The sequence below is a fragment of the Triticum dicoccoides genome, chromosome 2A (genome assembly GCF_002162155.2).
Source record: "Triticum dicoccoides isolate Atlit2015 ecotype Zavitan chromosome 2A, WEW_v2.0, whole genome shotgun sequence".
Classification (NCBI taxonomy): Eukaryota; Viridiplantae; Streptophyta; class Magnoliopsida; order Poales; family Poaceae; genus Triticum; species Triticum dicoccoides.
Window position 1 is genome coordinate 594,243,671 of NC_041382.1, and position 22,142 is coordinate 594,265,812.

General features: G+C 47.9%; 4 protein-coding genes across 4 annotated transcripts; 3 read left to right on the top strand and 1 right to left on the bottom strand.

The window, feature by feature from the left end:
• Positions 1–315: 315 nt before the first annotated feature.
• Positions 316–4,187, top strand: LOC119355588. Its single transcript, XM_037622412.1, has 3 exons — positions 316–481; positions 2,766–3,269; positions 3,350–4,187. The coding sequence occupies exons 1-3, from the start codon at positions 412–414 to the stop codon at positions 3,913–3,915; spliced, it is 1,140 nt and encodes a 379-aa protein (XP_037478309.1). The 5' UTR covers positions 316–411; the 3' UTR covers positions 3,916–4,187.
• A 1,473-nt stretch (positions 4,188–5,660) lies between these two features.
• LOC119355589 (F-box protein At1g78280-like) lies at positions 5,661–12,741 on the top strand. The gene is made up of 16 exons (XM_037622413.1): positions 5,661–5,866; positions 7,081–7,188; positions 7,291–7,346; positions 7,419–7,561; positions 7,676–7,873; positions 7,950–8,149; positions 8,758–8,857; positions 8,935–9,516; positions 9,649–9,771; positions 10,093–10,173; positions 10,249–10,556; positions 10,648–10,860; positions 11,258–11,342; positions 11,418–11,601; positions 11,979–12,153; positions 12,275–12,741. The coding sequence occupies exons 1-16, from the start codon at positions 5,736–5,738 to the stop codon at positions 12,426–12,428; spliced, it is 2,841 nt and encodes a 946-aa protein (XP_037478310.1). The 5' UTR covers positions 5,661–5,735; the 3' UTR covers positions 12,429–12,741.
• A 3,248-nt stretch (positions 12,742–15,989) lies between these two features.
• Positions 15,990–17,419, top strand: LOC119355590. The gene is made up of 3 exons (XM_037622414.1): positions 15,990–16,143; positions 16,239–16,748; positions 16,838–17,419. Exons 1-3 carry the CDS (start codon positions 16,074–16,076, stop codon positions 17,389–17,391), a joined length of 1,134 nt encoding a protein of 377 aa, XP_037478311.1. The 5' UTR covers positions 15,990–16,073; the 3' UTR covers positions 17,392–17,419.
• Positions 17,420–17,497: 78 nt separating this feature from the next.
• LOC119355592 (haloacid dehalogenase-like hydrolase domain-containing protein At4g39970) lies at positions 17,498–20,765 on the bottom strand. Its single transcript, XM_037622415.1, has 11 exons — positions 20,305–20,765; positions 19,826–19,919; positions 19,654–19,698; positions 19,533–19,583; positions 19,261–19,335; positions 19,126–19,159; positions 18,482–18,537; positions 18,326–18,385; positions 18,107–18,166; positions 17,987–18,033; positions 17,498–17,911 (listed from the first exon to the last, which is right to left on the bottom strand). The coding sequence occupies exons 1-11, from the start codon at positions 20,694–20,696 to the stop codon at positions 17,863–17,865; spliced, it is 963 nt and encodes a 320-aa protein (XP_037478312.1). The 5' UTR covers positions 20,697–20,765; the 3' UTR covers positions 17,498–17,862.
• Positions 20,766–22,142: the final 1,377 nt, after the last annotated feature.

A 22,142-nucleotide genomic window follows, 5' to 3' on the forward strand; every position in this document is an offset into this window, starting at 1 on the left:
GATGCCGCACAAGTCCACGTGAACGCACGCCGTTGCGCCTGCAGCCACACGTACTACGTCGTACCACCAACTGATAATAAGCGCCGGCCGGCGATCGAGGCCATTTTTCACCGCCCGTGGCCGCATCCGACGGATCGAATCAGTGGCCAGGTGGAGAGGAGGGCGGTGCCCTTCTCGTGGCCTCGTGCAGCGCGCGACGACCCCGGCGCGTTCCGCGGCGCCCAGCCGATCGATCGGCCCGTTATTATTCCTCCTCGTCGCGCCCCCTATAAGTGGACCGCAAGTGCAACGGTGACTTCCCAGATAAGCTCTCTCCCCGACACGTAGAAGCTCGAGAGAACTACTCCAAAGCGCGAGGAAGGAAGATTGCGAGGTACATTAGCCGATCTAGGAGGTGAAGAGCGGGAGAAGATGGCGATCAAGGGCGCGCTGCTGTTCTTGGTCGTCTGCGCGGCTGCTCGAGCTGCTTCTGCCGGCGATGGTGAGAGCCACACGCACAAAAGTTACTTACATGTTCCATGCATGCTACTAGTAGCTTGGTTCATAATTTAATGGAGTGGAATGGACTGCCGGATTCATACTGGGAGTCTAATTTGCTAACTTGTCATTGTTGTCGTCTTCTCGATGTTCTTAGTGAATACTAATGATCATGCCAGCCTGCTAGCTAGGTTGTCAATGAAACTAGTGTCGGTTAACTCACTGTAAGAAAGTTTAGTGTTAATTGTCGCGCGATTGCACAGGAGTAGTGTCACTATAATTTGTTACATAGAAACGTGTAATCGCTCAGCTTAGATTTAGAGGGGCTACTAAGATTAGCGAACTTTTTAAGCATCAGCTATGCTAGAAGACAGAGCGTGGCTTCTCCCAAAATGCTGGCGTTGACTGTTTATGTTATACTAGTAGTTTTCTTAGGGCATATCCGGCCGTTGGCCCTCGAGGAGGGGCAAAAAATAGCCTCCTGGGAATGCACCGGCGCTAAATCGCGCACTGAGGGCATGATGCCTTCAGTCGCGGCCCTCCACGGGTTTTTAAAGTGTTTAAATTCGGCGCAAACACAACGCAAACATGTTCGAGTTCGTTCAAATTTAAACATATTTTATAAAAAAAAGGAAAAACAACCGCGGGCTACCCCCGTCGTCTTCCTCGCCGGCCGCCTCGCCGCCCGCCCACGCGGTTCTACATGCCGAGGAGGCTGTAGAACCGCGTGTAGTCATCGCCGGCATCGTCGTCGTCGTCGTCGCCCCCGCCGACGCCTCCGCCGTCCCTGCTGCATCCCTCCCCCGGTTGGCGCAGCGGGTTGGACGGTCTGGGGGCGTCGTCGTCGTCGTCGTCGCTGTCGAGGACCACGACGCCGTGCTCGTCCTCGCGCCCACGCTTGCGGGCGGCGATCTCCTCCAGGGCCCAGCGCTGCCGGACCATCTCGTCGCGGAGGTAGTCGTCCCGCGCCCACCGCAGGGCGTCCTCGTCGGAGAAGCCACGCCGGGCTATCTCCTCGTACTCCACGGGGAGGCCGGGCTCCGGCTTGGGCTCGACGAGGACGAAGCGGCCGGTGGGGGAAGCGTTGTCGCCGATGCGGACGCCGAGCTGCGGGTGCGCGCGCTGACAGGCGTGCCCTGGGGCTCCGGCTTGACGGGGCGGAGGTGGAGGCAGGGGGAGCCGCCGAACGAGGAGGAGGACCCCCCGGTCTCCATGCGCCTCGGGGTCCAGGAGCTTCCCCGGCGGCGTGGGAAGGACGGGGGAGCGGAGTACTCGAGGCGCGGCATGTTGCGGCCGTCGATGTACTCGAGGACGGCCTCCAACGTGCGCCCAGGCACGCCCCACCACCGACGCTGGCCGACAGCGTTGAGCCTGCCGGAGGGCTCGACGCCGTTGGTGGCCTCGAGCTGCTCGGCGTGACAGCGACGGAAATAAGGCTCCCAGAGCGGGATGTAGGGGACGTACCGTGGCCCCTCCCTCGCCGCACGCGGCAGGGACGAGCGGATGCGTGCGATCTCCGCACGCCGCGCCGCGCCGGTGGGTATCGGGGGCACCGGCACGCCGCCGGCGCTGATCCTCCACGCCCCGGGCACCCGCATGTCCGGCGGGACCGGGTACTCGGCCTCGAAAAGGAGGCGAGCCTCGTTCTCGTGAAGATGGCGGCGGTCGAAGCCGTTCGCCGCCGCGCCGTCGCCTGGGAAGCGCTCGGCAATGGGTGTGATGAACTGGAGACGGCGAGAGAGAGGAGAGGGAGGAACGACGACGGCGAGAGAGTGCGAGTCACCGAGTGCGCTGGGGCGCGTCTTATATAGGCCGAGGCGCCGCGCGTGCGCGAGCCGCCGTGAGTACGCGTGGCGGGCGAGGGAGGGCGAGGGACGCGCGTCATCCGGTCTTCACTGCGCCACCCGTGAGACATCAATGGCGCAGGCTGACCGGCGCGGCAGCGCGGCAGCTTTGGCATTGATTCGCCGCGGGAAACGAGGCGATGAGGATGATGAAGGGGCGAGAAGAGGGTAGAGTCGCTGACGCGACGAGCCCGCGGCTGTTTCGCGCCAAAACAGTTCGCCCCGGCGCCCCCGGGCACCCCCCAGCGCCCCGGGTTCGGCCTAGATCCGCCGGCGCTGTTTTCGGCTCAAGCCGGCGAAAATCGGGCTCCTGGACGCGACTGGGCCGATTTTTCGACGCCGGCGCAGAAAAAAACGACTGGGAGGCCTTCCTGGGACGCGGCTGGAGATGCCCTTACATGCAGCACAAGCTTCTGTCTCTAACACTGTCATGTTACGCTACAGGCCCACTCCCGAACGGCAACTTCGAGGACTCGCCGGACAGGTTCCAAATGGACGGCTCGAGGGTGACGGGGGCGAACGCCATCCCACAGTGGAAGATCACCGGGCACGTTGAGTACATCGAGTCCGGGCAGACGCAGGGCGACATGATCCTGACGGTGCCGGAGGGCTCGCACGCCGTGCGGCTGGGCGAGGACGGCTCCATCCACCAGCAGCTCAGCGTGGCGCCGGGCACGCAGTACTCCGTCACCTTCAGCGCGGCGCGCACGTGCGCCCAGTACGAGAAGCTGACCGTGTCGGTCGTCCCCGGCGACGCGTCCGACGAGATCTCCATCCAGACGGTGTACACCAGCAGCGGCTGGGACTCCTACTGCTGGGCTTTCCAGGCCACGAACGACGTCATGACGCTCACCATCCACAACCCCGTCCACGAGGACGACCCCGCCTGCGGCCCCATGATCGACTCCGTCGCCATCAAGACGCTCTACCCTCCTCAGGCCACCGGCGGTAAGACACAATCTCATGCATGAACTTTCGAGATGTCAGATCAGCCATTTACCTGACTCTCTCTGTGCGATTTTGTCCAGATAACTTGCTGAGGAACGGGGACTTCGAGCAGGGGCCGTACATCGCGCCGGGGTCACCATTCGGGGTGCTGGTGCCCAACAGGGACGAGACCCACATCTCGCCGATCTCGGGGTGGATGATCATGTCCTACTCCAAGGTCATCAAGTACGTGGACTCGCCGCACTACGCGGTGCCGCACGGCTCCTACGCCGTGGAGCTGGTGTCCGGCGGGGAGGCCGCGCTGGTGCAGGAGGTGGAGACCGCGCCGGGGAGCGCGTGCAGGCTGGAGTTCTCGGTCGGGAACGCCGGCAACCGGTGCGAGTCGAGCGACGAACAGCCCATGCGCGTGCTGGTCTCCACGGCGGGCGGGAGCAAGACCGTGGTGCACCGCTCCGACGGCTACGGCGGGGGCACCACGCGCGCCTCGCTCGAGTTCACGGCGATCCATAGCCGGACCAAGGTGGTGTTCTCCGGCTCCAGCTACCACACCAAGTCCGACAGCAGCGGCACCCGCTGCGGGCCCGTCGTCGACGACGCCTCGCTCGTCTGCGTTCCGCCGACGCCTGCCCGCCGGTTGCTTCGCTGATGCGTTCGTTCGTTCCCGAGGCTGACACGGCTGTTACATTGCGTCTGGAACACAGTGTATCATCCGTGGCCGTGCTGGCTTGGCAATTGTACCACTACACATTTTATTCGTTACTTATTTTTTTAGGAACGGGTTTCCCTTTATCGAAAAAGTTTTAGGAACGGGTTTACTTATGCGGAGGGATGCAAGATGGCAGTAGCTGAAAATGGTTTTTGGGTCAGTCGATTGAAAGCCGTCAGATGCAAAATGAAGGCCAGATGATTTTTTTTTCCAACCTCCTGCCAAACCTCTTGTTCATCTTCTTCCCTAATCCGCCCGACGTACCCCCGGCCAAACCGCCTGCCGACGCCCGCGGCGGCAGCGCTCCCGCACCAGCTTCGCCATCACGCCCTCCCCTCAACTGCCCCGTATTGTCATGCTGCCGCCGTCCCCAACCATTCCTCTAATCCCGGTCATGATCAAAATTTTCCGGCAAACCTGCACCCACCCACCCCCCTAAGATGGATCGTCGGCGAGCTTGCGACCCTAAAATATACAGATCGCCGGCGAGCCTGCCACCCTAATAGATCACCGGCGAGCCTTTCTAAGAGATAAGGTATTATGTTGTGAAAGATAAAATCCAGGATCAAACTATAAGTCTCGAGCATATAAGGACAAAGAATATGCTTGCGGATCCGCTAACGAAAGGCTTACCACCCAATGTGTTCAAGGAACACTTAACCGGCATGGGTTTAAGGGAAAGCCTTATGATTTCTGGATAGGCCCAAAAGGAACAGAATTTGCTTCTGAACATAACGTATGTTGTAGCTGTATGATTCTAACGGCAATTAAGCTGTGACGATGAAACATGCTCTATGTACCAATATATGATGAATCAAATAAACTAGAAAGTATAAAGTTAAAAGTAAAGTTGAGATCAAGGGGGAGAATGTTAGGTTGATCTCTATCCCGTTTGAACCCAACGGGTCGAACGGGCCCTTGACTCGCGCCCTGATCGGGGGCGCCCAACCAAACCATGGTTGGTGGGCCCCTGTGACCCGTGCTATATAAACAGAGGTGAGGGCCGGGGCACGACTTACGAGGTTAATCGCTGCCACAACCCCCATCGACAATCCCTTCTGATTTAGGGTTAGCGCGGCGCTCACGGGAAGCTCCGCCACCGCCGCCATCCACTCCCTATCCACATCGTCACCTTGCCTACTTCATCATGGCCGGCGCTGGATCGAGCTCGTCAACTCAAGCAGAAGGTAGGTCTACCGGAGAATTCCTAACCCTAACCGATCCAGTGATCTATCATGACCGACCTAAATTTTATTTTCAGGCGACTTACATTTAGCTATTGTGCTAGTTTAATCATGGAATGGTGTAATAGAAAAAACGTTCTTCTACCCATGCCTTCGTCCGTAGCTGCATATGACATTTTTCGTGCGTGTGAAAAGAATAGAATGCAAAGTGGTGCAAGATTCGGCGGTCACTAACCAAAAGAAAATAAAATAAGCTGAATAAAACGGAATAGAATCGGAGCATCAATTGCATGTCACTCGGGACACGCGTACGGTGCCGGCGCACGCCTCAGATGAACCATGCTTTCCCGCCCAGTTTACAGGATTTCTGTGTTACGCGACCCAAAATGATGGGGTCGACAGGCCGTATCGGCGAATCCAATACGCGTCCACGCTTTTCAAAAAAGCTCGCCACTATAAATAAACGAATTCTTCCAGCCCACCGCATCCCACCGATGATACTACTATTCTGACCCCGGCACGCACCCATACCCAGCAAAGCAGGCCCACCGACCCGGCCCGGTCGCCGGCGCGGCAATGGAATCGGCGGGGAACGACCGGAGGGGCGCCGCGCTGGGGGGCCTGGCGGTGCTCCCCGACGAGCTGCTCTGCGCCGTCGTCGACCTCCTCCAGCCCACCGACATCGGCCGCCTCGCATGCGTCAGCAGGTCGCCGCGTCTCTCTCTCTCTCTCTCTCTCTCTCTCTCTCTCTCTCTGTTCTGTTCATTTCTCCTCTGTTTTGCAGTTAGCTCCATGTATTAGTTAAGAATGTGGGTGCTGAGGTTTGATTTTTGATTTTAATGGTGGTCACTCAACTCGAGTGGAAATTGAAGCTACTACCAGAGACAGAGTATTGTCTCTGGGCCGAAGTAGATGTTAGCAAGTTGTTTTGTTTCTCAAATGCTTCCTTTTCTTATCAAATAACAATCCACCACATGTTTATGCTAAATGCTTATTGGTATTAGTAATCGTTTATACTAGACTGGTAGTAGCAGTTAAAACATAACTACTCCCTCCGTTCCTAAATATTTGTCTTTCTAGAGATTTCAAGAAGTGACTACGGGGCTGTTTGGATTGCAGCCCGAGGCTGCCTTACCAAACTTTTGGCGTTGACCATAAGTAACGGTGTCCGTTTGGTTCGTAGCGAAAGTTTCCTGCCCACGCCAATTTTTTGGTCATTCGTTCAACTTTAATGCCTGCACGCTGGCGAGACGGAGGCGGCGAAATCCTTTGCCAATAATTTGGCGAGCCCGATTTTGGCGGGGCTGACCTAGGTGTGAACCAAACAGGCCCTACATATGGAGCAAAATGAGTGAATCTACACTCTAAAATATGTCTATATACATCCGTATGTGGTAGTCCATTTGAAATTTCTAAAAAGACAAATATTTAGGAACGGAGAGATTATACGGCTAGATAGACAGAAATCATGAAGCACACATTTCTTTCATGTTTCTGTGTGCAGGACACTAAACAGTCACCTATTTTAGACTGGACGAGCACAGAATCGTACTCCTGCGGTCCTGTAAAAGCGGACGTTTTAGACAAAGGTAGAGCCTTTTCGGAAATTTTGGCTGCCAATATCTTCATGAATATTTATATTAGATACCTGAACATCACTGAATTGATCTTGAGAAGTATTTCCATGATGTATGATTCTTTTGGATTTTATGGATGTACTTTAAAGACACTAAAGGTCAAAACTGTATTTTAAAGACCGTGTCCGTGTCCAAAACAACAGGTTTTAGGGGACCAGAGGGTAGTTCCTGATGTTTGACATTGTCATTATCTAGAGATCATGAGCTAAGACATCATGTCTGTGTTTCTACCTTAAAACGGTGGTAGGATGACGCAGTATCTGAAATCATTTTGCACTTTGCAGTGTCATGTACATACTTTGCAACGAGGAACCTCTCTGGATGAGTAAATATCTTTCCGTTGGTGGTCATTTTGAGTACAAAGGTTCTTGGAAGAAAACAACGTTGTCTAGGTATATCACCATTCTATCTGTCGTGTAACCTTCTGTATTTTGAAAACAATCCTAAGTTGACCAATGATTACCACTGAAAAGGTTGGATTGCTTCATTTTCAGGCTTAATCTTTGCTCCGAAAATAGTGAGCTTGAGCAGAAGGCTCGTCATTTTGATGGTATGGTACATCTACTTTATGTTTGTTGTGTTTGCCTTTTTTATTTCCCTATTCATACTTATTTTCATGCAGGATTCAACTCATTGTACTTATACAGGAGATGGTATAGATGTTTTACTACTTTGAGTAGTTATTCCTTTGACAATGGCCATGTGGAAAGAAAGGATGATCTTTCTTTGGATCATTTCCGTTCTCAGTATGATGGAAAAGGCCCAGTAAGAATTGAGTTAGCTTTTGCTTTTAATTCAGATTTATAACATGTGGATTTTCTACATTATTGTTTTGCAATGATTTTTATCTGAAATATATTGGTGGTATTGCACAACTAGGTTTTGCTTGGTAAGCTGGCTGAATCCTGGCCAGCGAGAACGAAATGGTCGATGCAGCAACTGGTACATGATTATGGTGAAGTTACATTTAGGATATCACAAAGAAGCCCTAAGAAGATAATAATGAAACTGAAAGACTACGTTTCTTACATGGAACTCCAGCATGATGAAGACCCTCTTTACATATTTGATGATAAGGTAATCATCACTTCATTTCATTTACTACTGAAGTTATGAAAATAAAGAAGAAACTTAGTTCAGAAAATTGTTACAGTTTGGAGAGTCAGCACCAGCACTATTGGAAGATTACAGAGTCCCTCATTTATTTCAAGAAGATCTTTTTGATGTCTTGGATTATGAACAAAGACCAGCTTTCAGATGGTTCATCATTGGACCAGAAAGATCAGGTGCCTCTTGGCATGTTGATCCAGGATTAACCAGTGCGTGGAATACTCTTCTTTGTGGCCGAAAAAGGTTGGACCGTTTGTTTTATATACGTGTGCGTAGGTGTTACTCGATAGTGCACTCAAGCTGTGGTACTCACCACGTAGTTGTATATTTGAAATCTAGTAGCAGTTAAACAAATGTGCATGGATCTTGTGCAACATTTCTGGCCTATTGGATCCTTACGGTCATTGCAGTGCTTCTATTTTGGTGCAGCTTGTGGGTGACTGGGTGCTGTTCTGTGTGTTGCTTATTTTAAAGTCAGATGTGAAAAAACAGTCGTGCAGAAATAATCAGCCAACTGGGCGAGTTGAATTAACGATTGACAAATTTAGTCAGGATGCCCATAGTTATGTCTTGGGAGTGAGAGAGAATCATGTCATATATGTTGAACAGAGACGGAAGATAACCAAGGGCAATAGAGAGATGTGATTCAACTTGGGTGCATGCTTTGTATTTTGAATTGGAACTTTAGAACCATAGACCTATACTGTGAACTGTGCGAGGATATGCTATACAACCTTAACTTGTACTCCTCTTGACTTGTTAAAGCTGACTGTCCTATGTTGTACAATGCTGAAAATTTGGAAGGAGCAAGAATTTGTGTTTCCACTAATGATTTCCACCTTATTTCATAGATGGGCACTGTACCCTCCAGGAAGAGTGCCTGGTGGTGTCACAGTACATGTAAGTGCTGAAGATGGTGATGTTGACATTGAGACTCCAACATCTTTGCAGGTAATGAACTTATTACTGTTTTTGCTTTTCTCCAAACTTTACCCCATATCGTTTCACATTATTTTGATCCTTTGCAGTGGTGGCTTGATATCTATCCTCATCTTGCCGAACATGAGAAGCCACTGGAATGCACACAATTGCCAGGAGAGACTATATTTGTTCCTAGTGGATGGTGGCATTGTGTTTTAAACCTTGAGACGACAGTTGCAGTTACACAGAATTTTGTCAATCAATCAAATTTTGAGCATGTATGTCTAGACATGGCACCTGGTCACTGTCACAAAGGAGTTTGTCGTGCTGGCTTACTTGCTGTTCCGGGAAAATCTGTTAGAGATATAGAAAATCATCCACCTGGAACAATTACATCGAACCACAATGACATGACCTGTACAGAAGAAAGACTGAAAGGTTCAGGGTCTGTAAGAGATTCAAACAGTGAAAGTCAGTGTTCTTCATTTGAGTTCTCAGACGTCGACAAAAGTTTGGAGAACCAAGTTTTCTCATATGATATAGGTTTCTTATCTCAATTCCTTGAGAAAGAAAAAGATCACTATACTTCTGTCTGGAGTCCTACTAATCCAATTGGCCAGAGAGAAGCAAGAGAATGGCTGCGTAGGCTATGGGTTCTTAAACCTGAACTGAGAGGACTAATATGGAAGGTGAGCTTTGTTCCATCATTTACATAAAATTTTACTATGTCAATCTTTTTTATGAAATTACCATGTGGTTTATGTATCTATTTCTTGATAATGGTCTGTTCCTTCTGCCAATATATATGTTTATTTGTGTAGGGTGCATGCCTAGCAATAAATGTGGACAAATGGTATGCATGCTTAGAGGAAATAAGGGCATGCCATAGTTTACCGGCACCGTCAGAGGATGAGAAGCTTCCTGTTGGGACAGGTAGCAACCCAGTAAGTATACACTTACTTTTACTAGCTGTCTCAGATTTAGAACTGTCGATAAACAATTCTGGCATGTTAGTATCATGTAATTCGTGTTGGTTCGAAATACTTACTCCATAAATATCACTCACAGAAACTGATTCATACAGAATATCTTGGTTTACTTGTTACTGTATACATAATTGCTCACTGCTATGCGCCAATCCCCAAGACATTAAACATATCTGAGATTCTAAGATGTATTCTTTGATGCCAGTTAGTGTCAAATTGCAGTTCATATACACTCATCGCTGCATGGTATGTGAATATAACATGTACCACAATTTTCAGGTCTTCATTGTCTCTGACAATGTGATTAAAATCAATGCTGAAGGAGGCTTGGGTTATTCTGCCCATGGTTTAGGCACAGAGGTATTGTTGCATTGGTTCTGCAACTTAATAAAATTGAGTGCAACACTCACGATTTTGATCCCTTTCTTGATGCAGCTTGAGTTCTATGATCTTCTGCGAAAAGTTGGCTCGCCTTTGGTCAACCACATCCCTGAGATCATTGCAAGTGGCTTTCTTGTGTACGAAGATGGCGTCTACAGAACAGTCCCATGGAATGGAAAAGGAATGCCAGATGTTTTGGCTAAATACTATCCTCTGGAGCTTTCTTATGCAAACAGCTGTTTTCCTCTTGGGTTATGGAGCAAACAACAGTTTGGAATGGATGGTTCAGCTGAATCTTCAAACAGACCTATTTGGCCTTACATGGTTACCAGAAAATGCAAAGGGGATATCTTTGCTCACGTGTAAGTTTTATTCATTTCTCAGGTGAAAATGAGAATAATTACTTGATTAATTATGTAAATACGTGCTTACTCTACTCTTCATTTTTCTTAGCCGTGATACATTGTCCAAGGCTGACCTATTGAATCTTGCATCATCCTTGGGAGTTCAAATGCGAAATATCCATTTATTACCCCTTCCACATGAGGAATCATTACCCGAACCAGAGGACAATAATGTGAAAGACAGTGATCCACCTGAATGGAAACAAGTAATTTCTACTCTAAACAGAAGAAAGAATAATATAAAGAAGCACCTAGCTAACTGGTAAGTGATTTTTTTTCTAAAGCAGGTTTGTTCGGCACAGATTTTTGAAGTTTTACTAAAACAGGACATTGTTGCTCAGTTTATTTTATCCAGAAACATTGTGAGTTTGCAAGTCAATTTTGTGTCTGCAATCATGTGACGTGACTAAGAAGAATATTGTCTTATAGAGTTGCAACTTAAAATCCTCTACGAAAGTGTACTTAGGTTCCAAAAACATTGCAGAGGCAGGCATTCAATAAATAACCATTACATTCTTTAATATTCTAACATTTCAACATAATCAAAATATAAATTGCAATGACTATACATTGATTTGGTACTGACCTGTTCTATATTATATTGATACAAAATTCCATACACTGCCTGATACCTCAACATTGCTTGCATATTTGTGAAGGGGTGGTACCGTACCAACAGTTTTAATTGAGAAGGCTGAAGAATATCTCCCTCCTGATATGAGTTCTCTAATCAAGTTTGTTAAGGTAATTTTTCAATCTCATCTACTTTGTATGCATCTTGGTCGAGCATTGTGTTTAATGGTATGATTGAACAATTAGGATGGCGACGGTGACTCGGTGTACACATTCCCTTCTTGGATACATTCAGATATTATGGACGATAACATTCTTACTCAGAGGGCTCCCGAAATGGGTTCCCTCACTGATACCAAAAGCACTGGTGACGGAGATCTGGAGAAACTGAATGAAATCCTTATTATTGACTTCAGTGATCTGTCCATTGGTAAGCAGCCGGTTTACTTTGTTTCCTGGAAATCTGACATTGTTCAAGTTATTGTCATGTGAACATTTAACAAAATACCAATTTTGTATGTATCACTGACATCTGAATCGGAGATGGGATAACTATCTTTAAAAATGCTTAAGTTGAGCTGCTCAAATCTACCGGTTTGCAGTCTTAGAAGCTACTCCCTTCGTTCCGAATTACTTGTCTTGGATTTGTCTAGATACGGATGTATCTAGACTCATTTTAGTGCTAGATACCTTCGTATCTAGACAAATGTAAGACAAGTAATTCAGAACGGAGGGAGTATGTAAGATTGTTAGAAAGAGTTTATATCTATTTATTTGATTGCGATCAAATATTGTTTATCGTAACAGGGGATCCTCTGTGCGACCTAATTCCGCTGCACTTGGATGTTTTCCGTGGTGATATTGATCTTCTGAGGGAGTACCTTGGAAGCTATCAGCTTCCTTTCCTCAGAGGGAAATCAAACGACGACATCTACAAGTCGGTGCAAAATTCGAAATTCAGCACCGCATCATATCGCGCGATGTAAGTACATACATAAACAAACAATGATAAGCAATGCGAGCTGTGATCGATCCTTGTTGGGTTGTGAGTGTCCAAGGGAGAAACATGTGTGTTGGTTCTGATGTGCGCTGCTTGCTTACAGGTGCTACTGCATACTGCACGACGACAACGTCTTGGCAGCTATATTTGGCCTGTGGAAGGAGCTGAGGAATGCAACGTCGTGGGAGGAGGTCGAGCACTTGGTCTGGGATGACCTCAACCGATACCAGCAATCGTCGCCTACACTCTCTAGCTAGCTCATTTGTCACGACTACCAATACATACGCTCAAAAGAAATAGTCCCTTTCACCCTTTGGCATATTGCCCAGCTTCGTTTATAAGAGCAAAATAATAATAAGGGGCAAAACATTTTTGTTTACTCTGGTGTGTAGCAGCTTTGCTGTTTTCTTTTCTTTTGCAAAGATGCACGTCCGGCCATTACGCCTTAGTGGGCCCATAATCGACGTGGCTGTGGTCAAAGCGCGTAGGCCGGTCAGCGCGGGTCAGGGGTCAATAGGACTTCTGATGAACAAGTTACAAGGGATTTCGGGAGGGGATGTGCATTTTCATAGAATTAGAACTCATTTGATATTTCAGCGAATGCATTTAATTCCTTTTTAGTCGTGTTTGATCAAGATAGCATGTAATCTTGTACTACTTTTTTTTTCTTTTCTTTCTATGGCCTCCTTTGGTTCATAGGAGAGCAATGTCGTAGGAATAGGACAATCATAGGAAGTAAGGCTTCCTTTGGTTTGGAGGAATTTCATAAGAATTCTAGAGGATAGGATTTTCATAGGATTTTTTTCCTTAAGAGCCCTTTGGTTCATAAGAATGGATTCCTATTCCTATATAGGATTGGTTCCTATCCTCCACATTTCATAGGAAAATAAAAATGAGCCTGGACTCAATGAAAAAATTTCTTTGGTGTGAATCAAATGACATCTCGTTTTCTATTCCTACTCATAGGATTTGAGATACATATAGGCCTCTTTTGGTTCATAGTGTAGGAAAATCATAGGAAATGATATGACATCTATCTCAAATCCTATGAGTAGGAATAGGAAAGGAGATGCTCTTTGATTCACATCATAATTTTTTTCCATTGAGGCCTCTTTGATTCGTGGGATTGTAAAAACATGGGAATATGAAAAATATAGGGCCTCCTTTGGTTTGTAGGATTTTTGTAGGAATTCTATAGGATAGGATTTGCAAAGGAAAAATTCCTTTGAAGCCCTTTGGTTTGTAGGAATGGATTCCTATTTCTATGTAGGATAGGAATCAATCCTTCACATTTTGGAGGAAAAAAACATTAGCCTAGACTCAATGGAAAATAATCCTATCCTATGCACCAAATGACATCTCTTTCTCTATAGGAATTGACATGCATGTCATCTCACTTCCTATGATTTTCCTATTCCTATAAAATTCCTATCCTATGAACCAAAGAAGGTATAGGATTGGAATGTCATGCTCATCTCAATCCTATATGATTTTCGGTTGTTTGATTGCATCACAGGAAAAACAAAAGATTCTTTCAAAGAGGTTTGAGTGGATGCTAGAAATCCTATGGGAAGTAGTACAAAAAATTCCTATAGGATTCAAACCTATGAATCAAACAACCAACATAGGAAAAATTCCTAAGGATTTTAATCCTCCAAAATTCCTATGCAAATCCTTTGAATCAAAGGAGCCCTATTTTCCTATGAAATGTGGAGGATAGGAAGAATTCCTCTACAGGAATAGGATTCCATTCCTACAAACCAAAGGGCTCTAAGGCCTCCTTTGGTTTAGAGGAATTTCATAGGAATTCTAGAGGATAGGATTCTTATAGGATTTTTTCCTTTAGAACCCTTTGGTTCATAGGAATGGATTCCTATTCCTACATAGGATTAGTTCCTATCCTCCATATTTCATAGGAAAATAAAAAAGAGCCTAGACTCAATGGAAAAATTCCTTTGGTGTCAACCAAATGACATCTTGTTTCCTATTCCTACTCATAGGATTTGACATACATGTCATCTCATTTCCTACAAGATTCCTATTCTTATGATAATCCTATCCTATGAACCAAAAGAGGCCTAAAGGAATTTTTCCGGGCCTCATTCAGTTTGGAGGATTTTTATAGGAAAAACATGGGAACAAGGATTCCAGAGGAAAATTTCCTATATATGCATTCGGTTTGTAGGAAATGCGTAAAGGAATTTCGTAGGAATACTATTCATTTCCTATGCTTTTGGAGGAAACTGCACATCCACTCAAAGCTCATTTTATGCGTAGGAACGAGGCAAGTCAATTCCTTAGGATGGCAAGTGTCATCCTGTCAAATTCCTATACTACTTCAAATTCCTACGTTTAGATTTCCTCCAAACTGAATGAGCCCCTATATAAATCATATCCTATGAAATTCCTACAAGATTCCTCTAAACCAAAGAAGACCGTAATCTCATTTCCTACAAATTTCCTATTCCTACGATAATCCTATCCTATGAACCAAAAGAGGCCTGAGATGACATGTATCTCAATTCCTATAAAGAAAGAGACGACATTTGATGCATATGCTAGGAATTTTCCCATTGAGTCTAGGCCATTTTGTTTCATTTGAAATGTGAGGGATGGATTCATATCCTATAGGAATAAGAATCCATTCCTACAAATCAAAGGACTCCAAAAAAAAATTTCCTACGAAATTCCTATCCTATAGATTTCCTATGAAATTCCTCTAAACCAAAGAAGACCATTGTAGCCAACCAATGGGGCTACCTCTGCGATGTTGAGACCTAGTGTATTGGGAGCGTTCATCGATCTATCTTTGTTGCCATGGGTCCATTTTGAAAAATTTGCCTCCATTTTGAAAAAGAAAATCTTTCTAGGGTCCGATGAGTCTGATATCCAGATCAAAATGTGGATTAGAAACCACCCCATTTTCAAAACTCCTATATTTGAATGTTGCTTTCATGGGTGAAAGAAGACATTACTCAAAAAGCGGCTGGTGGCTAGCACCCCAATCTGAAGCGTGTCTTGTTTAGGGCTATTTATTAATTGTTTCTTTTTCTTTGTAGATAACCACTGTACGTATTTCAATTTTTCCTTAATTTTTATTAAATCGGCCTCTCTTTGACTTAAAGAAAGAAGGAAGCCGGCCTTCTCTGAGCCTGATCTCGTCCGACCCTGTAAACGAAGACATTACTCAAGAAGCAGTTGGCGGCTTGGCGGCTATCACCACAATGTAAACTGTGCTTGTTTAGGGTTATTTGTTTCCTTTTCTCAAAAAAAAAAAATAGTAGCCACCAGCCAGTTGAGGCTGATCCCCGGCCGACCCTGTCCGACACGCGGCACGGAGGAGCGTTGACAAAGGAACGGAATGGCCATGTGAGCAGAGTCCACGCAGGTGTGCCCTCCCCAGTCGCCATGGTTCCCAGTTGAGATCCTGCCCAGAACGAGCTGCATCGGTCGCCCCGTTTCGCCTCTGGCAAGATGCCCGCGGCAGCGCCACACCACTGACAGCCTCCTCGATCTTGCGCGTGGGCGAGCCAGCGTGCACCGGCCGGCCGACCAAGCGAATAAACGGAACCTTCCGCTCCGACGTCCATATGCGGCAGTGATCGCGGCAACCAGAACATCATCACAGACGCCGCTCAAGTCCACGTGGTCGCACGTAGGGGGAATGCCGCCGCAGCTGCAGATTTCACCACGCGCGTCGCCGACGGACCAGCGAGGCGAAGCCCCCTCCGCTCGTGCTCCGCCGCATTTCGCGGCGCCAGCCCAACTGACCGGAAGCCTCAACGGTCGGCCTATAAGTGGAGCCAGATGGCACCTTCCCGGTTAAGCAACTCCGTGATCGAGAGCACCTGCCCCGTAGCCGAGAAGAGAGCTGTACGCCGGTTAGGCTCGCAGCTGGAGAGATGGTGCTCAACGGCGTTCTGTTCTTGCTCGTCTGCGCGGCTGCTCGAGCTGCCGCTTCCGGCGGAGACGGTGAGAGCCATTGTTACTCCTTGATCTTCTTACGGATCTCGCTAGCTACTACATTGTCGTCTAACCTGACATACGTGCTGTCATGCAAGCTGCAGGCCCGCTGCTGAACGGCAACTTCGAGCAGGCGCCGAACAGGTCCCAGATGAACGGCTCGAGGGTGACGGGGAAGTACGCGATCCCGCACTGGAAGGCCACCGGGTTCGTGGAGTACATCGAGTGCGGGGCGAAGCAGGACCACATGGTCCTCGTGGTGCCGGAGGGCAGGCACGCCGTGCGGCTGGGCACCGACTCCTCCATCGAGCACCAGCTCAGCGTGACGCGGGGCAAGTACTACTCCGTCACCTTCAGCGCGGCGCGCACCTGCGCCCAGTCCGAGAGGCTGAGCGTGTCCATCGTCCCCGGCGACGCCTCCGGCGGCGAGCTCCCCGTCCAGACGGTGTACACCAGCAGCGGCTGGGACTCGTACGCCTGGGCCTTCAAGGCCCGGCAGGGCGTGGTGTCGCTCGTCATCCACCACGGCGACGACCAGGTGGACGACCCCGCCTGCGGCCCCATCGTCGACGCCGTCGCCATTAGAACGCTCAACCCTCCCCACGCCACCCACCGTAAGACACACACGATCTCGTCGTTAACCGCGCCCACGAAATCTCATCACGTTACGGAGTTCTTACTCTACTCTGCACCTGTGCTGCAGAGAACATGCTGATCAACGGGGGCTTCGAGGAGGGGCCGTACATGACGCCGGGGTCGCCGTGGGGGGTGCTGGTGCCGCCCATGGACGAGGACGCCACGTCGCCGCTGCCGGGGTGGGCGATCATGTCCTACTCCAAGGTGGTCAAGTACATCGACGCGGCGCACTTCCGGGTGCCGCACGGCTCCCGCGCCGTGGAGCTGGTGGCCGGCGTGGAGGTGGCGCTGGTGCAGGAGGTGGCCACCGTGCCCGGCAGGTCCTACAGGCTGCAGTTCTCGGTGGGCGACGCGGGAAACAGGTGCGCGGCGTCGCCCATGAGCGTGCAGGTGGCCACGGCGTACGGGGGCAAGCGCGTCTCGTACGAGTCCCGCGGCACCGGCGGGTTCGTGCGCGACAAGCTCGACTTCAAGGCCGAGGGGAACAGCACCCGGGTGGTGTTCTACAGCACCGGCTACCACACCACGTCCGACAGCAGCGGCACGCTCTGCGGGCCCGTCGTCGACGACGTCTCGCTCGTCAGCGTTTCGCACCCGCATGCTCGCCGGTTGCTCCGCTGATGCGTCCCGTAGTGGAAAATGACTGCTGAGAATGATAGTAGTTGCGTGACAACAGGCTTAACATTGTGCTTTGTTGATGCTTCCTTCGAACAAATCAAATTGATCATAATTCACTGCAACAGTATCACTGTAATCAGCTGGAATGTTACGTTTTCACACTTCTCCTTTTCAAATCGCTTCTCTGCGTATGAAATGCTGAATATGTGCCCCTGTTCAGTACATGTGTTCTACTGTAAATTCAGTTGGGCATGCCGTTGTTGTAACTCCAAATGTTTCACCGTTGCCGCTACACTGTGACAGCAATGCACAATTCAAATCTCCCCGAGGGGCAAGAGGTTTAACCGAGCAGTGATTTAGTAGAGGGATTGTGGGGGTGAAGGAATTAGTGGGGATTGGGTGAGGGGTGGGGATCACCCAACCCCTGGGTGGATTGAATTAACAGGTGTGTTTAACAGGTAGCAGGAAATTCCACTATCCAGTGACGAGAGATTCTTGGAGCAGTAGCTTCAGGTCCTCAAGCCTGTAAAGAATTAACAGGTGTGGTTTTTTTTTACCAGATGAAACAAACTAAAATGTACTATAAGACATTACATACCTCACATTACTGAGATCAGGATAGGTTGCAATTGCATCCTTGAAATCCTACAGAAAATTCAGAAGATCAGCATGTGGACTGTTAGACTGAACAATATTTTGTAGCTAAGCTCTATCTTACTTGGTTAGAAGTTGAAGGTGTGTATGTTATTATACATGACATCCCTGCTCCTTTTGCTGCCTGTCAAAAGAAAGTCATCTCTCGAGTTCAAAAGTACTAGTACCTCTGTACCAAAATATAAGACATTTTTGCAGTTCAAATTGAACTACAAAAAAATCTTATATTTTAGTACGGAGGGAGTATAAGTTTAGTTGATAAATAAAAACTTGGAAGACCTACCTGTAGTCCAATGACACTGTCTTCTACCACAAGGCAGTTCTTGCTTTCTAATCCTAATTTCTGCATCGAACAATTAAGTCTTTAACACAACGAATTTAAAAAATAAATAATTCTCAAGTAAAGTTTGACATGATCTGCTCCAATTGTGCTCACTACCTTTGCTGCTGTAATATATATCGATGGATCGGGTTTTTTCATTTTAACATCATCGCCTGCAACATGAAACGATCAAAAATTTTGAATGCCGTGGAATCACTTATCATAGCTTTCAGAATATAACCACCTACCAAACAACAAATAATTGCAAGTGCATTTAAATAGGATCTGGCCTTAGCCGGGTGAAAAACGTAAGCTAAAACACATCTCAACTTGTTACTAGACTTCATATTATTCATTTCACTGATTTCTTCTTTTTCTTGATCTTGTCACTAGCCATTGTAATATTTTATCAGTCTTGCTAGATCTCAGTCGACCGAGACTTGGTTATGCCTCAATCGATGCTATATTCCTGAGATCTTGAATCGAGATCCATGCAAAAAAAAAAATTCTTTCTTTCTTACATGTTATGCCACTTGACTGAGACTTGGTTAAGTCTCAGTCGACTGACACCTAGCCACACCCATATTTTACTTTTACTAATGCACAATTATAAAACAAGAAAACAACTAGGATGACTGGTACGAAAACTTTGTAAGGACAATCCTGCACGCTGATTTACATTTTGGTGATTGTTGCCAGTTAACCCCAAAACAGCCATGGTAAACATGATCAGAAAGAAGCAAAAACAACCAGAACTATACCAGCGAGGAAGCAGTCCAGACCATTGAATCTTTCCTATAAAACCATACAATGGTAAAGAAATGGAATCTCAACCGAGGAAATAAAATTCATGTCAGAAATATAAGAAACACAACCTTAAGTCAAATGCAACTTACAAGTCCAAGAAGATTTTCAAGACACAACACCACTGAACTTTTAGTTGCCGCAGAGCAAACTGCAAGCTTGATGCCCTACACCAATATACCAAAGTCACCTCATTTCTTTCAAAATAGCCCCATACTATTGTAATTCAATAGGAACATTAAATAAGAATTCACCTAGTGTACATTACAAAAAGGATTAAATGAAATATACTATGTTGGAAATCAGTTTACAGTATGAGGAAAACACTAGCACAAAGCAAAATAGATCTTGCAATAAGTATTACCGCACCCTTAACTTCGTCCATCAGCCGCAAAACACCAGGTCTAGGCTCCACCTAGCATACAGAGCTGAAAATCAGTATGAGATGATGAGTAAGAATTTCTCAATGTATACATTTCACTTACAGTTCCAGATTTGATTATTGCTTTGTACCTCTCTGTTTTCCAGTCCTGCAAAAGAGTACTTCTGTAAAATTCATGGATTCTTAGACATGGTTCGAAGCATTTGTACCTCTTGAAAAAGGATAATAAGGAGCTAATGCATTTGATTTAGAACCAAGGACATAAAGAATCTGACCTGAATAACGTCAACTAACTTCTCCTTGTCTTCGTCGCTTGAAGGTGCTGTCTCCAATATCTTTGAAGAAGGCCACCCATTTTCTCCAAAGTACCTGTAACAGATTCAAACCAATTCAGAACCAATATCCACACGCTAATCATCAACTACTTAAACAGCATGTGGACCCTAGCATGCCCTGCCCTGCAAAATCAGTTATTCCCATTCAGACTACTTGCCCCATTTTTTTTTCGAATGGTAACTACTTGCCACATTAAACTTTGCACACCATTCTAATGACCAACTGCATCCTGCGTACAATGCAGATAAGCAAGAATTCAGATTGTGAAATCGAAATGCCAGCAACACTCAATCACAGCGCAATTACTGAGGCAAAATACCAAGCAAGCAATCACAGGGCACACGAAGGAATTGCGCAAAAGGCAGACTGCCACACGCGAAAGGCGAAAGGAAGCCTCGAGCTTGCGGGCGTGACGTACCATCGCATCTTGGGCTTCCCGCCGCCGATGCGGTTCTGGAGGTCGTCATAGAAGGCCTCGTCCCAGAACAGCGGCGCGTCGGCGTCGGCCGCGGGCGGGCAGCGGACCCCGAAGTGCGCGAAGGCGTCGTTGTAGGCCTGCCGGTGGAGGTGCTCCGACTCCAGTATGACGCCGTCGCAGTCGAAGATCAGGGCGTCGAGCGACCGCGGCGGGGAAGCCGAGGCGGAGACGACGAGCGAGGACGTGCGGGGGAGGCGGAGGCGGACCGCGGGGAGACTGGAAGGTGGGCCGCGGTGGCTGAAGAAGCTGCGGCGAGCCGTGGCGGCGACGGCGGCCGGGGCGAAGGAGGTGGGGGCGAGAAGGGAAGTGGACGCCATGCCCATGGAAGGCATCGGAGATGCGAACGGAGATCAGGAAATGGTAACGGAATAGGCGCGAATGGTTCGAGAATGGCTGCTTATCTACCCGCCACTTTTTCGCCGTGGTGGCTTTCTTATCGCGTATGAGAGGAGGGAAATAATTCCCAAACGGTTCCCTTCAGTTGGGCCTGTAGAAAGGTGCGGTCCTCGAAGTGGTCTGAGTTCAAGCAGCAAGCAGAAACGCAGAATCTCCGTTCATATCACGGTCACAGGTGTATCTTAGATTTGGCAGAGATTCAGTTCAACCTTGTAAATTTGGCTTAACTTTAGGTTTTGGACAAGTCCATATTTCAACCTTGAATTGTCACTAAGTCTAAGAAACAAGCACCAAACTTCAAAACCTTCTATTTTACAAACTCACAAAACCAAACATATATCAATTTCCTCTCCTCAAGCCAATTTCGTGGGCACCAGGCTGTTTTTGTCGGTTTTGGAGAGTTGACCGCCTACAGCTAGTCAGCAACCAACTTGGTAGCCACGTCACCTTGGCATATACACCTAGCCCCCCTTCCTCCCGCGCTCATTTTCCCACCATCCTCCCCGAACCCTCACCTAGTCCCTTCCATCCCGACGCCTAACCAACCCCTCTCCCCCCCTGTGCGACACCGGCGACCAGGAACGGGTGGCACCTTCACACGGTCTTCATGCGTGCTGGCCTCTGCTCCCCCGCCCCACCCCTGCCCAACCTGTTGTCGTGACGTCACCTAGGTGTTGCAACAAGCGCCGGAGTTCAGACCCAATGTTAGGCACCCTCGAAGAGGAAGCAGTGTTGCAACTGTAACAACTATGCGCGGTGTCAGGGTTGAATTTCTTCCACCACAGAGCACCCCCAAAGGTCCCTGACCTTGAGCCCTCTCCAATTAGCTGATGAAGCCCGCCCGAAGAGCTCCAGTGAAGCCGTGTGGCCATCACTTTTCCGGCTTCCTCGGCGTCATCGTGAAGTATATCTACATCGACTAACGGAGGACTGCATTCCGAGTCTTCAAGTTCGAGTTTGTGCTGTTAGCGGCCAACAATCAACAAGTTGGATGGTCGGATGATGTTCCTGAGACGAGGCAGCTCCTGGATGTAATATTTATGATGGTGGAAGTGTTTGCTATTCCGGTACCAAGGACTCATGCGTATATATTTTTTGAATAGTTTGGATTGTTTATCACATGTGTCACGTGATGAGACTCGTGCATGTATATATAATAGATGGGATTACAAGGGTCGGTTCGGGTTGTGTACCAGTACTTGATCCCTACGACGGCTATACAAGAGATAGGATCAAATATGTACAACTTCGTGACCAGATTATAACAACTGTCTTAACAAACGTTGTGGTACACACATGAAATGCATATGTATTTCAACATGCCCTTTCAACCACAACTTGTCTAAGTTAAGATTGTGCCGAAAAGCTTCTTGTTGTCGTAG

What these genes read in the sequence shown, in the direction of transcription:
- LOC119355588 (XM_037622412.1), top strand. Translation starts at nt 412, where the DNA reads ATGGCGATCAAGGGCGCGCTGCTGTTCTTGGTCGTCTGCGCGGCTGCT. An exon ending in AGCTGCTTCTGCCGGCGATG is followed by an intron (nt 482 to 2,765) that starts GTGAGAGCCACA and finishes GTTACGCTACAG; the next exon opens with GCCCACTCCCGAACGGCAAC. An exon ending in CCCTCCTCAGGCCACCGGCG is followed by an intron (nt 3,270 to 3,349) that starts GTAAGACACAAT and finishes GATTTTGTCCAG; the next exon opens with ATAACTTGCTGAGGAACGGG.
- LOC119355589 (XM_037622413.1), top strand. Translation starts at nt 5,736, where the DNA reads ATGGAATCGGCGGGGAACGACCGGAGGGGCGCCGCGCTGGGGGGCCTG. An exon ending in CTTCTTTGTGGCCGAAAAAG is followed by an intron (nt 8,150 to 8,757) that starts GTTGGACCGTTT and finishes CTTATTTCATAG; the next exon opens with ATGGGCACTGTACCCTCCAG. An exon ending in CTTCAGTGATCTGTCCATTG is followed by an intron (nt 11,602 to 11,978) that starts GTAAGCAGCCGG and finishes TTATCGTAACAG; the next exon opens with GGGATCCTCTGTGCGACCTA.
- LOC119355590 (XM_037622414.1), top strand. Translation starts at nt 16,074, where the DNA reads ATGGTGCTCAACGGCGTTCTGTTCTTGCTCGTCTGCGCGGCTGCTCGA. An exon ending in TGCCGCTTCCGGCGGAGACG is followed by an intron (nt 16,144 to 16,238) that starts GTGAGAGCCATT and finishes TGCAAGCTGCAG; the next exon opens with GCCCGCTGCTGAACGGCAAC. An exon ending in CCCTCCCCACGCCACCCACC is followed by an intron (nt 16,749 to 16,837) that starts GTAAGACACACA and finishes CCTGTGCTGCAG; the next exon opens with AGAACATGCTGATCAACGGG.
- LOC119355592 (XM_037622415.1), bottom strand. Translation starts at nt 20,696, where the DNA reads ATGCCTTCCATGGGCATGGCGTCCACTTCCCTTCTCGCCCCCACCTCC. An exon ending in TCTGGACTGCTTCCTCGCTG is followed by an intron (nt 18,538 to 19,125) that starts GTATAGTTCTGG and finishes TTCATGTTGCAG; the next exon opens with GCGATGATGTTAAAATGAAA. An exon ending in ACAGTGTCATTGGACTACAG is followed by an intron (nt 18,167 to 18,325) that starts GTAGGTCTTCCA and finishes TTCTTTTGACAG; the next exon opens with GCAGCAAAAGGAGCAGGGAT.